This window comes from Neomonachus schauinslandi, chromosome 6 (assembly GCF_002201575.2).
Source record: "Neomonachus schauinslandi chromosome 6, ASM220157v2, whole genome shotgun sequence".
In the NCBI taxonomy this organism is placed as follows: domain Eukaryota; kingdom Metazoa; phylum Chordata; class Mammalia; order Carnivora; family Phocidae; genus Neomonachus; species Neomonachus schauinslandi.
Window position 1 is genome coordinate 81132527 of NC_058408.1, and position 17403 is coordinate 81149929.

At 45.6% G+C, this 17403-nt stretch overlaps 1 protein-coding gene and 1 pseudogene across 1 annotated transcript in view; one reads left to right on the plus strand and one right to left on the minus strand.

The window, feature by feature from the left end:
- The first annotated feature begins 210 nt into the window (after window positions 1–210).
- NID1 (nidogen 1) overlaps window positions 211–17403 on the plus strand; it is a 78930-nt gene continuing 61737 nt past the window's right edge. Inside the window, exon 1 of the mRNA XM_021696082.1 lies at window positions 211–436. Within this exon, the coding sequence (XP_021551757.1) occupies window positions 212–436 (225 nt within the window). The 5' untranslated portion in view covers window position 211. The remainder of the gene's footprint in view (window positions 437–17403) is intronic.
- LOC110585980 lies at window positions 5316–5885 on the minus strand (annotated as a pseudogene).

A 17403-nucleotide genomic window follows, 5' to 3' on the forward strand; every position in this document is an offset into this window, starting at 1 on the left:
GCCATTGGGCAGCCTGGGCGGCGCGCCCTGTGGACGGGGCGGGGCCCTCCCCATCTCCCCTCGTTCTCCTCCCCTATTTCCCGGGGTGGGAACGTCGGGAGGCAGGAGGCGGGAGGCGTGGAGGGGCTGCCGAGGGGCGTCCGGTTACGTCTCCGCCTTCCTCAGCCTGGTCCGCCGAGCCGCTAGGTTTGCGGGACAGCAGTTCGGGAACATGTTGGCCGCGATGCGCCGGAGCGGGGCTGCATGGACGCGGGCGCTGCTGCTGCAGCTGCTGCTGGCGGGGCCCGGGGGTTGCCTGAGCCGCCAGGAGCTCTTCCCGTTCGGCCCGGGACACGGGGACCTGGAGCTGGAGGCTGGAGACGACCGCGTCTCCCCAGCCCTGGAGCTGAGGCAGGCGCTCCGCTTCTTCGACAAATCCGACATCGACTCGGTCTACGTGAGTGCGACCCCCGGGGCAGGCGGTGGAGGCTGTCGGGGAGGAGGGCGTGGGGGCCGAGCCGGCGTCGGAAGGAAGGCCGGGGCTGGCGGGGGCGCCTGCGGGGCTGGCCGGACGTGGGCGTCGTGGGCGGGCACCCGGACCTGCCGGCCGCGGGGGCGCGGGGCGCGGCGCGGGGTCTCTTGGACCCCGCGGGGTCCCCGCCTCCGCGCGGCCCGCGGACGTCTCCGAGCCGCCTGGCCACTGTTGTCAGAGGAGCACGCGGGTCTGCGGAGCTCGCCTGGTCTGCGCCGCCCGGCTCGCGCCCTGCGAGACCCGGGGAACCCCGGCATCCCGGGACCCCGGGACCCCGGGCGGAGTTTCCTCTCCGGCAGCTGTGGGCGGCATTGCCGCCGGGAAGTCGGTCCGCGTCTCGCTATTGTCCTGTGCCTTTGGGGACGGGACCCGGTCCGGTAGGAACCAGACGCGGGCGCGGAGCCTCGGCAGGGCAAAGGCCAGAGCTGGGTCCCGGGCGGCGCACGGGCCCTGGGACTTGCGTGGGTGCCGGGGCAGGAAAAGACCGCCGGAGCCGGCCTCTGCCTGGGCAATTTAGCTGACAGCCTGCAGTTGTGTGTGGACTCCGGATGTGTCTTGGCAGTGAGTCTGCTCTCCAGTTGATTGAGCTCGTTTCAGTCCAGAGTTTCGGGCTGGGAAAGCAGGACGACCCGGAGATCCAATTTCCTGTAGCAGAGCGCTGTCACCAGGGGGGGCCCCCAGTGGGAAGCGGGCCCAGGTGGCCTTTAGCTCTCTGGAGCCTTCTCAGAATTGGTCGGGCCTGGGGACGCTGTCAACTTGGTAAAGTCCTTTCGTGCCGCCGCCTTCCCCAGCCGCGCACCATGTGGATTTCATATAAAGCTGTGCGCATTCCAGAAGTGGGGCGGGCGGGGGGGTGGTGGGGCAACACAAACAGCGGCTGGAGCCTGTCCTGCCTGTGAAATGGCTGTGTTCATCGTCTGGCCAGGGCAGACGCGCCTTGGACAACACCCACGTGCAGATCGCCAGCTTTGCTTGAAAAGAATGAGTCCTTAAAGTCTCTACCCACGAGAGAGTGTTGCCCTTGTGAGTTGGCTGCCCTAACCTTCCTGGCAGTCTGGTGAAGCCTGTAAGACCCCTTCTTAGGATAATATTCTTAATTACGTAAGTTAAAATCTGCAGGATTGCCCAGGAAATCAATTATGTTGAAATCCAGATAAAAATATTGAAAAGTGTCTGAAGTAGTAATATATGTGCTTATTTTGTTTAAAGATTTTATTTATTTATTTGAGAAAGAGAGTGAGCAAGAGAGAGAGCGAGCAGGAGCAGAGGGGGAGCAGAGAGAGAAGCAGTCTACCCCCGCTGAGCAGGGAGCCTGATGCAGGACTCGATCCCAGGACTCCGGGATCATGACTAAGCCCAAGGCAGACCCTTAACCAACTGTGCCACCCAGGCGCCCCGTATGTGCTTATTTTTAACTATATTAAATAGTAAGGTGTAACACTGTGTCCAGGGGGGGGGGGGGTCAGATAATTACTGAATTTTCAAGATCGTCTGGACAGTAAACTGTATTTGAAGACACCTGCCGTGACTAAAACGTGTCATGAGAATATCTGTGACTTCTATTTGTGGCGAGGTCATAAAGAGTTACTGCTGTGCTTTGTTGCCTGCATTCATAATGGAAAGAAATGCTAAATACCAGTTAGGGGTTATTGAAAATAAAAATAAAATTTCATTTTTCCCTCTTAACAGACCCACTGATTTCTGTTGTTAAATTTGGACCTCCTCCCCTCCTTTATTTGTGGCATCAGACTAACCACATTACATTCTAAAAACCTAGAAAATGCTAAAAAAAAAGAGAATTCAGTCAAACCAGGTCCGCAGGGGTTTAATCTGCATTTCAATGAGAAGGAATTCCAGAGCTCTATTGGATGTTCTATCTGCCACCGTTGGGGTCCCAGGAAGCTGAGTGTGAAATGGAGATCGGCAGGCAGGTTATTTCATGGGGGGAGGAGGGGTGAGCGCCTCATATCCTCACCTATGGAAGGGAGGGAGGTGCAGAAAGACTGAGCAGGGGCTGATGCTGAGTGGTCCCAGCAAAGGTCTCAGCCAGCCCCTGAGAGCCCTGAACAGGGATGGCTTTCCCGAGCTGTCTCAAGTCTGTGTGAGAGGGCGGGGCCTCTGTGCCTTCACAGTGATCAGTCCATCAGTCCTTGGATAAGGGCTGCCCTGGAAGGAAGTGTGGCCCTGGGCGAGGCAATCTTCAAAGAGGGCTGACAGGGGAGGGCTGCACTCCCAGGAGTCAAGGGGGATCCAGTGTGTGATGGCCCCCCAGTGAAGAGGTGAATTGACGGGGATGTGCTCATGAGCTAGGTGGTCTGTACCTTCCTGGGCACCTGGCTGAGAGAATGGAAAACAATTATTGGGTGAGTATATCTCCGTGGGTCAGGGACTTGCTAGTTTTAGGTTATTTAATCCTCAAAACAGCCAGCCCCTTTTTTCAGATGAAGAAATAATAATAAACGCTGGTCCCAGAATGCCAAAATCCTACCAGATGTTTCTACCCAAATGCCTATCTGGTCACTTGAGGTTCCACGTGGCAAAGTGAGAAGTCCTCACGTCCCTCCTCCCTTCAGCTACTTTCACTTCCACTTGCTTTTCCTTGCTAGTGGTACCTTGTGAGGGTTCTTACACTGCCCTGAGGCTGCCTTACGCTGTCCCTTTATTCACTTATTCTGCAAATACTTAACAAGTATTTGCTATGTGCCAGGCACTATTTTAGGCACTTAAAATACAAGTGAACAAAACAAAGAATCCTATCCTCAAGTAGTTTACATTCTAGCAAGGGAGTGGGACCAAGAAAATAAACGGCAAACATCATAAAGTAAATTATATAGTATTTTAGTAGGTGATATACTACAAATGTCAGGGGTCTGGGATGGAGTAGGCAGTTGGATAGGAGTCTAGAATTTAGAAGAGAAGCCTAGGCTTTGGATATAAATTTGGAAGTCACTGGCACATAGATGGTGTTTAAAACAAGAAAACTAAATGAACCCCACCAGGATAGTATATGTAGGTAGAGAAGAGGTTCCAGGGAGCCTCCAACAGGTGAGGGAAAAGACAAGGAGACAGCAATGGAGGCTGACAGGGTATGGCCAGTGAGGTGAGAGGAGATGCAACAAGGAGTCCTGGAAGCCAAGTGAGGAAAGTATATCAAGGAAGAGGGAGTGAACTGCCATGTTAAATGGGCCCAAAAGGTGAGGACTGAGAGTTGCCCATTGGCTTGAATAATGTGGTGCTCAGTTCCCCATTACACCTTCATGTTCATGGTAGTCCCTCCCATCTGTATCTTTCTTGTCATGTTGGCAATGACACTTTCCAACTGTGTTCAGCTTCTTTAGTGCCTTCCCCCCATCCTGACTTCAGAAGACCACGGACTCTCTGGCCTGAGTTGAGGGCCTCAGCCTACAGTTCTAGCTTCATTTCCAGCTTTGCCTTAACCCTTCTCAGAGAGAAAATTATGCCTTTGGCCCTTTGCTCATTCTTTTATTCTTCCACTTTGTCCCCCTTTTACCTCTCAGATTCTCTCCCATTCTTTCAGAGTCAACACAAGCCCTTCCTCCTACCTAACTGACTGGTACCAACAGACTGCTTTCATCTCTCAGTCTTTAGAACTCTCTGAACTCCAGTACTATCTGATTTGGAGCTCATTACATTGACAGATGTTCACATATCTTCATTTTATCTGTTCACCTGGAGTATCAGTAGGTAATGTAGACAGAGGGAGGTCTCTGGAGCCCAATACCTGTGGCCTTGAATCTCCTTTCTGCCACTTACTTGTTGTGGATCTTGGGTAAGTTATCCAACCTCTGAAAGTCTTGGTTTGTTCGCCTGTAAAACAGAGGCATTATTGCCTTTCTCATGGAGTTGTGAACATCCTTGAATTAATGTATTTAAACAGCTTATCATGTGGTAATGTGCTCTTAAACGGCGGGCTTTCTTCATTGAGAACTGAGATTGTGTCTTTTTTAAAAAAGCCAAAACCTTTATTCTCTACTTTATTCTTGTAATACTTTGGTGCTATGTTTTTGATGTAACTTTTGAGAAAGATATTTCATATGTAACAGGCTAATGCTGGCTCTGTCAGAGGCATCTACAAAAATATGCCTCTTGTACTTTTACACATAATGTACAAAACCATAAAATCTGTCAAGGGGAAAACTCCCTGGAATTAAAAAGATATATTTTTTAAAGATTTTATTTATTTATTTGAGAGAGAGAGACAACAAGTAGGTGGGAGGGGCAGAGGGAGAGGGAGAAGCTGAGCAGAGAGCCCTGAGCAGGGAGCCTGACATGGGGCTGGATCCGAGGACCCTGGAATCATAACCTGAGCCAAAGGCAGATGGTTAACTGACTGAGCCATCCAGGCACCCCCCCCCCACCGCCTTTTTTAAAGATTTTATTTATTTGAGAGAGAGAGAGCATAAGCAGGGGCGGGGAAGGCGCAGAGGGAGAGGGACAAGCAGACTCCCCACGGAGCAGGGAGCAGGGAGACACAGGGCTCCATCCCAGGGTCCTGGGATCATGACCTGAGCCGAAGGCAGAGGCTTAACCGAATGAGCCACCCAGGCACCCCAACTCCCTGAAATTTCTTAATGTATTGGGAAGTACAGCAAGGCAAGAGAAAGCATTCCGTACAAATAGTGTTTCAGCTTTCTGGCCATACACTGTGTTCTTAGTGTAACTGGAGTGCAACTTATCTATATAAACACAACATATTTCAGAAGCAAGTGAAATAAACAGAAGCACCAGTTCTTTAAATTACTCTTGATCCCCTAAATGAGCAAGCAAGTCTGTTCCAATTACGCTAGATCACGTAAGTGAGCAAGCAAGTCTGTTCCACGGAAGCAACACTGGTGCGGGCGGCACCTCTCTGAGCCTGTGATGGTTGCATGTGGAGATCAAGGACAGTGAGGCCGGCTTCATCAGTTGTTTCTTGCAGCAGCTGGTGGACTTGGTTTGCAGGCTTGTTTGCAGTGTTGCTGCTCACTGTGCCTGCCATTTGCTGCATGGAAGCATCCAGCATTGCAAATTGGTGTTCATGTTGTCCATTGGGACAGAAATCTTTTCAAGGTTCATACCTCTCTGTAGCATCCCAACACTTAACCACACGGCCATGGCCTTTGTTAGTGCAGTTTGAACGCTTGCACCACAGCATCAGACCTAGCACTCATGCTCAAGAAATTAATTGCTTGGTTCTTCTGGTGGATTGTGTTTTCAGTGTGTGTTCTTGCAACATTTTGTTGCTCTTCTGAATGGCGTTTTTTGGACCCTCAACCTTTTCCGCCTTTCCTTCTTTATCATATTTCTTGGCATTCCTATTAAGCTCTTTCACAGAAAACTTCACATAAAATGGGGGTTTCTCCATATTCGACATAGTCCTGTGACTTGGAGGTGGCAGCGTGGGGCAGTGGCCCAGGTTTGATGAGAGGGCGCTCGGGGTCCCATCCTAATCCTGAGAAGTGGAACTGCCCAGCTCCCAGAGATCGTGTCATATTCCCAGTACTGTCCCTAATACAGGTGCCACACTTCCTGGCACATGAATCTGTTGGTCAAGACCGGGGCCAGCCCCTGTGGTTGTGAAGGTTGTTCTCAGCACAAGGGCTATGGCTAAGGGGACAAGTGAGAGCTGTGGGCCACTCACCAAGCCCTAAGCCTCAGCATGGGGCTGGGGCCACTCAGAGGAAAGGGCGCCTGGGTCTGACTTGCCCAAAGGCGCCTTGTGGTCTAGCAGAGGCCTTGGTTGAATCAAAGAATACTTGACAGAGTATTAATTTCCAGTAGGCGCTAAAATGAAATTGAGTCATGATGTTGATCGACTTTTTTTTTTTTAATTTTATTTTTAAGTAATCTCTACACCCAACATGGGGCCCACAAACCTGAGATCAAGAGTCACGTGCTCTACCAACTGAGCCAGCCAGGCACCCCTGTTGATCAACTTATAATTGAGGTCAAATCACTTCATTTCTTACCCTCTTGTTGTTTCTGGTCTTGTTACTTATAAAATGAAGAGGTTTGACAAGATTATCTCTGAGCGCCATCTTATTTTGGATTTTTAATATTCTTTGAGTGACCAGGTGTTGAATAATTGCATGTACTATTTCAGGACACTGGATATTACTTCTCATAAAATGCAGTGCAGCGTTAAGATACGCCCTCCATTCATTCAGCAAATACTTAATTTACTGCCTGATGTGCCAGGCACAGTGCTAGGCTTCATAGATACAGACTGAAACAAGATCAGTGTTGTTTCTGCTCTCACAGAGTTTACAGTCTGCTGGGGAAGATGGACATTAAACCAATAATTATACTGATAATTGACCAATTGCCCCTGTGGCGCGCTACAAGGTAGAAGTCCCTATATTGTGGTGGCACCTGAGGTAGTTGGAGGGGTTCAGGAGAACCTTCCCAACCCAGTTGGAACTACAGGATGAGTAGAGCTGAGCCCTGTGAAGAAGGCAGGCGGCAGGACTGTGGTTCAAATGGAGGAAACGTCACTGCGTATGAGATCATGAGTGTCGAGAGAAGGAGCTTGTCATGTTACAGGAATGGCACGAAAGCCAGTGTGCATGAGGGCAGGCCTGCAGGACGATCCGGCAGAGCTAAATCAGACCTTGTCACCCCCAGGTCGAGCCCTCCAAGCTTTTTCCTTCGCACTGCAGGGCTTCCAAACTTCCCACCACGCCCCCAAAGCCTCACATGGCCCCGCCCAGCTGGTCTCTCCGCCCCGACCCCTCTGTTCTCCGCGCCAGCCAGGCTCCCGCCAGGCCAGCTTGCTTTCTCGCTCCCCCCACCCCCCACCACAGCCAGCTTGTCCCATCTGGGTCTTGGTACTTGGCTTCCCTCTGCCTGGGACACATGGCCCTGATGTCCCGTGGCTGCACCTTCCTGTCATGCGGTCTCTGCTCACACGCAGACCCCCATTTGTGATTTTTTTTTTTCCATCCTGTCTTATTTTCATCATGGCATGCCATCACCATCTAAAAACCAGGTCGTTCATTTATTCTTTACGTGTTTGTCGACTCTCTTTTCCCCTAGAGTCTGAGCCCTGTGAAGGCAGGGTTTGGTCTGCCATAATCACCCCCATTCCCCTGGTTCACTAGAGGCCTGTGGCACGTAGTGGGTGCTCTTATGATTTATTGAATGAATGAATGAATGAATGAATGAGCGCTAGGCATTTTTCATCTTACTCTGTCAAGCAGTGGAATGCCCTTAGAGCTTTCTAAGTAGATGAGGGACGTGATTTATTTTGAAAAGATTCCCACTTTTTTCAACAAATAAATGGCATGGGAGAAAAAGAAGGAGGGAGAACCGGTATAGATTAAAAGTTAACAAAGTGCCGGGTGAGGACCTTGTTGGATCCTGATTGAAACAAAGTGGCCATAAAAGGACATCTTTGAGACAAATTGCTTTTCTAGAAGAGATGCCTAGGGAAAGATTGACAGGTGAAATAATTCGATGTCTGAGATTTCATTTTAAATACTTCAAAAAAAAAATATGCACATGTGTGGGAGGAATGGGTGAATCAGGAGCTGAAGGCTGTTGATAATCACAGGAGCTGATTGATGAGTATACCAGTGTTCGTGTGCTCTTCTTCTGTGTGTGTTGAAATTTTCCCATGTGAGTCATCTGGTTATAAAAAGTCTTAAAAATTTATGCTACCTCCCAGGCATAGGATTTTGGGGGACAGGGTAGAGGAAGAAGAGTGAATTCCAGATGAGTGGTGGTGGTGGTGGTGGGTTCCAGACCTATTTGGAAGCCACGTGGGAGCAGGGAGGCTTGCTTGTGTCTTATCTCATTTGAGACATGCAGCAACCCTGCGAGGTAGCTCAGGTGGGTCATGGGATGAGCTGCGCATTGTAGAGAAGGAAACTGTAGAGAAGGAAACAAGTCCCACAGCTAAGGGACTTGTCAGAATTCACTCAGCTAGAAGTATGAGCTGGAACTTGAACTCAGATCCTCTGACTTCGAGTTCTGCGGTCTGTAGGCTCTGCCACGTTGGACAGCACTTCCTTCTTCTCCTTTCTTCCCTTACTCATTTGATGGTATCTCATCAGCCCTTGTTCTGCACACTTTTGGGCTAGGTTCGTGGGGCTGCAGTGATGAGTGGCATTGCACAGTGGTCTCTGGTCTCCAGAAGGTCACTAGTGCATTCCACGACTCACTACGGTGCGATAGGACTTACCAGTGCACCAAGCTACTCTCCACCACACGACACCACTCACTACTGCGTTGTTTGTGAGAAAAGCTGGTTCTTCGCCCCTATGGAGCAGGTTTCGTAACTGCTTTTGTCCTCAAGTAAATTTTTTTCTTTCATTTAATTTTTAATTATAAATGTTTCAAACACACACATAAAAGGGAGAAAATAATATCATGAGCACCCAATGTACCAGTTGCTTGCCTTTTCCATATTTGTTTCCTTAATTTCCCTTTGCTGATGTATCCAAGGTAAATTACAGTCTTTGTGATTTACATCACTAAATGGTTTAGTATGCTTTCCTAAAATAAGAAGAGCTTTCCCTGTATAACCAGCCTACTACTATCACACGTAACAAAATCAATAATAATTTCCTATTATCAATTTATGTCCATTCCATATCAGAGCTCTCCAATATTCCCAAAGCTGTCCTTTATAGCTAGACTTACTCAGACGGGTCTAAAGAAAGACAAGCATTACATTTGACTATGTCTCTTTAGTCGTTTTTTTTTTTTTTCAAGATTTTATTTATTTGAGAGAGAGAGAGCACGCGCGCGAGCAGGGAGGGGGCAGTGGGGGAGGGAGGAAGAATCTGAAGCAGTTTCGCACTGAGCTCAGAGCCCCATAGGGGCTCGATCTCATAGGGGCTCAATTTCACGACCCTGAGATCATGACCCTGAGATCATGACCTGAGCGGACACCAAAAGTCGGATGCTCAACTGACTGCCACCCAGGTACTCCTCTTTAGTCTGTTTTTGTTTTGTTTTTTTTTTTTAGAATTTATTTATTTATTTGACAGAGAGAGACAGTGAGAGAGGGAACACAAGCAGGGGAAGTGTGAGAGAGAGAAGCAGGCTTCCAGCTGAGCAGGGAGCACGATCCCAGGGTCCTGGGATCATGACCTGAGCTGAGGGTAGATGCTTAAAGGCTGAGCCATCCAGGCGCCCCTCCTTTTTAGTCTGTTTTAATCTTGAGCTCCCACATTTGATTCATCAGTTTATTTAAGAATCACTGCCTATTGTCCTGTAGAAGGCCCCACCTTCTGCATCTGTTTCTTTGTAATGTAGTTTGGCTTGTTATTCTATCTCCGTATTTCTAGAAAGTTGGCAATCTTGAAAATATTCAGGTTAAATGTTTTTTTTTTTCTTTAGAAAACATGTACAATTTTATTTTTAAATTAATTTTGGAACTAGATGCAAACGGTTAAAAAAAACTTGTAAAAACAGGGAAAAGGGAAATTTCCTTCCAACCCTGTCCTCGAGCCCCATACTTCCCTCCCTAGAAACAATCACTGTTCATGAGTTTTTTTAATCTCCTTGCAGAGAGATTCTCAAATGTACAAACATATATATATGTACAGCCACCCCCGATTTTATATACCTCCTTGATTTTTTAAATACCAGCTTTATTGACATATGATTCACATATCATAAAATTTACTTTATACAATTTAGTGATTTTTAGTATATTCAGAAAGTTGTACAACCATCACACTAACTATGGAATATCTTGATTGCCCTCAAAACAAACCTCATATCCTTTAGTGGTTACACCCCCTCTCCCCCCAGCTCCCACACTCCCTTGATCCCTGGTAACCACTAATCTACTGTCTGTCTCTATGGATTTGCCTGTTCTGGACATTTCACATAAATGGAATCATACAATATGTGATCTTTTGTTCCTGGCTTCTTTCACTTTGCATAACATTTTCAAGGTTCCTCCATGTTGTAGCATGGATTAGTACTTTATTCTTCTATGGCTGAATAATATTGTTGTTTTGTCCATTCATAAGTTAATGGATATCCAGGTTGTTTCTCTTTTTTGGCTATTTATAAATAATACCACTATGAATGTTTGTGCACAAGTTTGTGTGTGAACATCTGCTTTCAGTTTTCCTGGGTCTGTACTGAGGAGTGGAACTGCAAGTGAAGGGGCTCAAAACAAGTCTCCCTAAAATGTACCACTTTAGCATGTGGGTTATTTTGAGCAGAAAGAAATCAAGATCCAGCAGGCTCAAGAGAAACATTTGCCCCCACCTTAACTACCTGGAAGAATGTAAGTTGGGGGTCTTTCCCAGAATGAGAGTTTTTATCAGAGGTAATTTTTTTCTGAGTGACCCATCTATGTGGCAGGGCAAACATCTAATTACCAAACATCTACTCTTATTGTCCTGTGAATTTCCCTACTCTCCTATCTCATTCCCTAGCTTAGGGTGGCATATATACCTTATTTTACCTTCCTGTCTCAGAATACCCCCTGTATGTGGTGTTCCTGTACATTCAAAATTAAATTTGATTTTGTCCTGTTAATCTGTCTCATGTCAATTCTTAGACCAGTCAGAAGAATCTTGGAGGGTAGAAGTAAATTTCTCCTCCCCAAACTAGGTCATGTGGTAACTCTGTTTAATATTTTGAGGGCTATCAGTGGCTGCACCATTTTGCATTCCCACTAACAATGTATGAAGGCTCCAAATTCTCTACATCTTCTGTCAACACTATTTGGCTTTTTGATTCTAGCCAACTTAATGGGTGTGAAGTGGTATCTCACTATTGTTTTGAGTTGCATTTCCCTGATGACTGATGATGTTGAGCATCTTTTCATGTGCTTATTGGCCATTTATATATCTTCTTTGGAAAACATTTATTCAAGTCCTTTGCTTATTTTTTATTTGGGGTATTAGTATTTTTATTATAGAGTAGGTTAAACCTTATTTAACAAGAATACTTCATGAATGAAGTCATATATGTCATACTGTGTAACATCAGGAGGCAAGTGATGTCTGGTTATTGCTGTACTAGCTGCTACTATTAAGGAGATGAAAGCCAGATCGTGTCTGTCATGTTTTCCCCCTTGTGAACAGCAAGCAAGCTATGGGATGAATTATGCAGCAGCCCCCTTTCCCACCAACCTTTCAGCTAATGCTCAGCATCCACTGATGATTTTGCCTGAATCAATTTTTAAATTAAGTGCTGTCAAGTGGTGTCTTGGTTTTGTTGTTTGCATTTTTGTTTCTGTCATTCTTTCTACATTTATTAGCTGGTGGACTTCTATAAAGAGAAGCTTCCCCTCATCAAATGGGGCTTTTGGGTGATACTGGCATATGGCTCATTCTGGAAAGGCAGATGGATACTTAATTCTTTCTCTATAATTTCTGATGTTCAAATGAGTGGATTGGTGTTCAGGTAGAGTGGTGGTGTAATCCAAATTAGGGGAGTTTCTGGGGCTCCAGTTGGTAAACTTCTGATGTCTACCTCCAAAGTGTCAAAGAGGAGCATGCTTCTCCCCAGTGACTGAGAGTTTAGACAAGCCCTTCTCCACCCTTCCCTGACTGGGCTACTGTTCTGGAATATGGAGGGACATTTCTACCCCTTCTTTGATAGACGCACTAGAAGTGAACATTTAAAGACTCCAACCATTTTTTTTAAGATTTTATTTTTTTATTTATTAGAGAGAGAGAAACAGCATGAGAGGGGAGAGGGTCAGAGGGAGAAGCAGGCTCCCCGCTGAGCCAGGAGCCCGATGTGGGACTCGATCCCAGGACTCTGGGATCATGACCTGAGCCGAAGGCAGTTGCTTAACCAACTGAGCCACCCAGGCGCCCCGACTCCAACCATTTTTAAATGTTGGAAGGTAACCTCAGGTAGAAATTTCCTACAGAAGAGATGAGTAACTGATCCAAAGTCTCTCATTAGATATTAACTGGCATGGATTGAAAACACTGACACATCTCTTAACTATTACCCCTAGGTTGTCCCTTGTTTTTATATGCTAAGACTTTTGTTTTTATTTCTAATTCAGGCCAGAGCCATTTCTCTGGCTGTGTGGGGTTAATGGAAAAAATTTGCAATTTGGACTCAAGAGTTTTGTTCTGGCACTTCTAGTGTATGATCTTAGGCAAGACCTATAAACCGAAACTCATTTTTTTCTGAAATGGAGAATGAAGGTGATATGAATGCCTACTTTACTAGATTTAATCAAATAACTGGAATAAAGATGCTTCATAAACTGTAAAGTACCTAGGGTCATGCCCTAGGTCCCTTAGTTGTCCTAGGCTTGAAATCAGTCAACCTCCTCCTTGATTGTATTATGGACTTGGCTGTTTCCTGGGCTTCTTTCTCAAGTTTTTCTTTCCTTAGGCCCTTTTAGTTTTTTCACTTTTTCTACCTACCCAGTCTTTATCCATAAAGCCATCCCATGAATCTTTGCAACTTCCACGACTTTGGCTCGTGATTCTTCTCAACTAGCCAGCCAAATATAACAGAGCAAAGGTTATGGACGCCAGCAAATGTGGGTTCAAATCTTGGTTCCATCACTTGCCGGCTATGTGACATTAAGCTAAATTAAGTCTCATTTCCTTGTCTTTTTTATATATGTGAAAAGAAGGATGCTTGTATTACATTTTAAAAAATGCAGACAGCTTTAGTAAAGGACCTCAGACTCAGCAGACACTCAGTAAATGTTTGTTGCCTTTGCATTCTTTACCCCAAATAATTTTACCTTAAGTTCCTGCTTCCTCCCACCCATGGAGTTCGCTTTTGCAACTGCAGGCAATTTCATTGTCTTCTCAGTATAGCTATTTGCATTTGTAAAACGACCCCATTTGTTTCTTATTTGTGCCTACCTCAAGTATTCTTAACCACATCTGCTTTGGAGAAAGCTTTCCCCCACTATTGCAGGCTGCTTTCTGCCCTAGGGACTGCTACTAGACTCATGGAAGCCTAAAAAGACGGTCCTTTCAGTTTCTTCAGTGTGCATTTGAATATAAAGAATCTAACATGTAATTCATTGAGTGTCTGCATTTTGACTTTCTCCAGTGATTCCTGCTGTCTTTAAAGATGAACATGAAACAGGAAGTGCTTTTTAAAATGGGGAACACTCCTCCTTATGAGTTAGTTGCTCTGTCTACCCTCCTCATCATGTCAGCTGAGTTGAAACAATTGTACATAAGTGGCTCCAGCTGTTAGCCATGTGGTGCTGGGCATTTTCACCCTGGGGTGTTTTGTGATAGAAGTGGCGTGTTCTGCCCCGTGCAACTGGATGAAGAGCCTATTGTCTGGTGTGTTCCTTGGAGTGAGAGAATAGATATGTTCTTTCTTTCTTTTATTTTTTGAAAGTAATCTCTACACCCAACATGGGGCTCGAACTCACAACCCCGAGATCAAGAGTCACACGCTCCACTGACTGAGCCAGTCAGGCGCCCCTAGATATGTTCTTTAAAGGGGGCATTAAGTTGTGCTAGTAACACACTGAACTGAGGTTTAATTTTGCTAAAGGAGCTGCTTTTTCCCAGTGTAAACCATAAGTAAGATTTCAGGGCAATATTTACATTGGTCAGTGGACTGAAAGTAGCTGTTTTCAATAAAGACGTGGTGTAGACAATAATATAACATCATTATTATTATTATTCTCTCAATACTTCAGACAGGCTTTCTCAGGAACACATTCAATCCGTAAGAGTTTTGTGGTGTAATCTACAGCAAAGAATGTGCTGGTACCATTGGGAGTCAGAGCACCTGAGTCAGGGCTCCAAGGTACTAATTGTGAACTGTTGCTAAAATATAAACTGGGGCATATTAAAAACTTTAAGAGCTTACTCGAACAAAAATAAATTCTAATTGGGCAGTATCCAAAGTAGCAGATAGAAATGAGCTCTGAGGAGCTGTACAAAATGAAAGACTTTAGGGGCGCCTGGGTGGCTCAGTCGGTTAAGCGTCTGCCTTCGGCTCAGGTCATGATCCCAGGGTCCTGGGATCGAGCCCCACATCGGGCTCCCTGCTCCGCGGGAAGCCTGCTTCTCCCTCTCCCACTCCCGCAGCTTGTGTTCCCTCTCTCGCTGTGTCTCTCTCTGTCAAATAAATAAATAAAATCTTTTATAAAAAAAAAACAAAAAACAAAAAACAAAAAACAAAATGAAAGACTTTAATGGCCAGAAGGGAAGAGGAACAAGGAAGTTATACTAGGTGAAAAATAGGATTGGTTATTGCAAGGTCCCTTTCCTTTAGAGGATGGGAAGGATCTGTCCCACAGATTTTCTAACTAGTGCTAGTCAGGCGATTACTGATTGGTTTCAGATTCCATTTTTGGGAGAGCCAAAACTGTAATTAAGTTAAATCTTGGTTCGTAAGAGACTCTTAACTATAGGAAACAAACTGAGGGTTGCTGGAGGGGCGGGGGGTGGAGGGATGGGGTAATTGGGTGATGATGCACATTAAGGAGGGCACATGATGTAATGAGCAGTGGGTATTATATAAGACTGATGAATCACTAACCTCTACCTCTGAAACTAAAAAAAAAAAGAGTCTTGGTTTTGGTGATGTGGAGCCTAGCATAAGTGACTCCATTTGCGCGTGTTATCTTGTGGGGGTTTGTTTTGTTTTTAACAATTCTCCCCTTTAGATCAGGCTCTCAGCCTGAGAGATGTGCCAGAAATTTAAGGCATTAGTGCTTCTCCCAGCTCTGAAGTTCTTGAATTTTTTTTCTTATCCTCTGTGTGGTATTCACAGGTCATTATGTCTTTTTGCTGAATCTTTCTGGAGTATTTACAGGTCATGACCTTGGGTTTACATTCTTGAAGTCAGTTATTCCCTTTGTTTCTATTCTGATGAGTTAGTCTTAAGAAGATCATTTACTTGGCGGTTAGTGTCTGCAAATATGCATTTAAAGCTTTAGAGAGACCACCACAGTGTTTCAGGGAGACTACCATGATTATTACAAGCAGGATAATCCCAATGTCTAGAGTGCACTTCGGAGCCATGGCACCCAAGAACCAAACCAATCAGAATCAAATAAGTCAAAGAAAGACCCCATTGAAGGAGCCACTTTCTTAAGCCAAGTCCTGCACATGGTATTGGCCAAGGCACACACACCTCCTTGCTCAGCTAAAAGATAGTCAAGGAGTGCCCTATTATCAAGAAGAATTTTGGGGAGGGAGCCTAAGGATTTTTGTTGGGTAGGTGCTGCTTTAACAATTGATTCAGATAGGCACCACACTTTGGAAGCATTGTCTTCCCATGCATTCAGAGAGAACGCAAGTAATGAAAAGGAAAAAGGCATAAAGACTTCATATTGGAGGTGAAGATCTTTTTTTTTTTTAAGTAGGCTCCACACCCAATGTGGAGCCCAGTGCAGGGCTTGAACTCGTGACCCTGAGATTGAGACCTGAGCTGAAGTTAAGCATCAGATACTTAACTGACTAAGCCGCTGAGGCCCCCCAGGAGGTGAAGATCTTGATCCATGACCTTGGGAGGGCTGTCCACCTCCAGATGTCATCTGCTTCTGGGGAAGAGCCTCCCTTGTTGATAATTAATTTTATATCTCCAGCTGGTGGGCTGTTCCAAGGGTCTGGAGGAACGCTTTTTAATTGGGAGATGTGGACCCATGGTTCAAGTCCCTGAAGTCTACTTGCTCTCTGGATGGTAAGGAGGACCTGGTATAGTCCCTTACAAGGAGGTTCAAAGGCAGTCTTTGTTCATAGTGATTCCAAATCAGAAGTGGGAGAGAAAATTGGAAACATTAGTCTGGAGTTGTAGCCAGACATTTGAGGAAACACAAAGAATTGAGGATCCAGTCCAGTTTATAGGGATTTAACAAAACCTCAAACACAATGAACAGGAGTAGAATCTGACATCCACAAGGTTGCGTTACCAGTTTCTACTGAAACAATCACCCTTATTTCTATCAAAGATAATCATGCTAACTAAGCTGAAAAATTAAATTTGGCCAGATTATTTGCATAAAGTGCAGCAAGAATAGTGATTGACTGTATAGGCTCTTTTAAAATCTGCTTTGCTGGAACTTATTGTTGTTGTTTTAATATTTATTTATTTGAGAGAGAAAGCACGCACGTGTGAGTGGGGGGAGGGGCAAAGGGAGAGGGAGAGAGAATCTCAAACAGACTCTACACTGAGCACAGAAGCTCAAGGCAGGGCTCGATCTCACGACCCTGAAATCATGACCTGAGCCTAAACCAAGAGTCAGACACTTAACTGACTGAGTCACCCAGGTACCCCTGCTGGAACTTTTCATAAGGAATCTTAGGTTGGACTTTTAAAAGCCTCTCCAGACTAAGAAGCCAAGCTAAGGACTCCCCATGAGACTTAGCCTGAAATACCTATAGATTTGGGTGAATTTCTCTCTCCATGAGGTCCCCAGGACATCCTGAGGTTTCTGGGGCTGCCAGGAAGTGACCATCCCTAATCATCTGGTTGGGCTGCCACGAACCCTGTAAGCACGGTACCAGGCTGGTTTCCCCAAGGGGATCGTATTGGCTCCGTAAAGTCAACTTTAGTTTCTTAAAGTTCTCTGGTCCTATCTGCTTCTGTGCACATTCTCTTAAGCACTTTTTTTTTAAGTAGCCTCCAAGCCCATCGTGGGGCTTGAACTCACAATCCTGAGATCAAGAGGCGCACACTCTACAGAGTGAGCCAGCCAGGCACCCCTGTGCGTGTTCTCAGATCTGACATTCCAGTCAAAGCCTTGGTAATATAACCAATATTTCCAATTATGTCCAAGGAGAACAGATTCTTATTGAACTTATGCAAATAACTATATTGTATGAAAATAACAATACCTAGTAAGTTTCTATATTCTGGAGGGATCTGGTAGGGAGAAAAAGTACATGTTTAAATTATGTTTACAAAAGTAAACTTTACAAAATGAAAAATTAAAAATGCTTTCCTTAAAGCTGGAAAAAACAAAG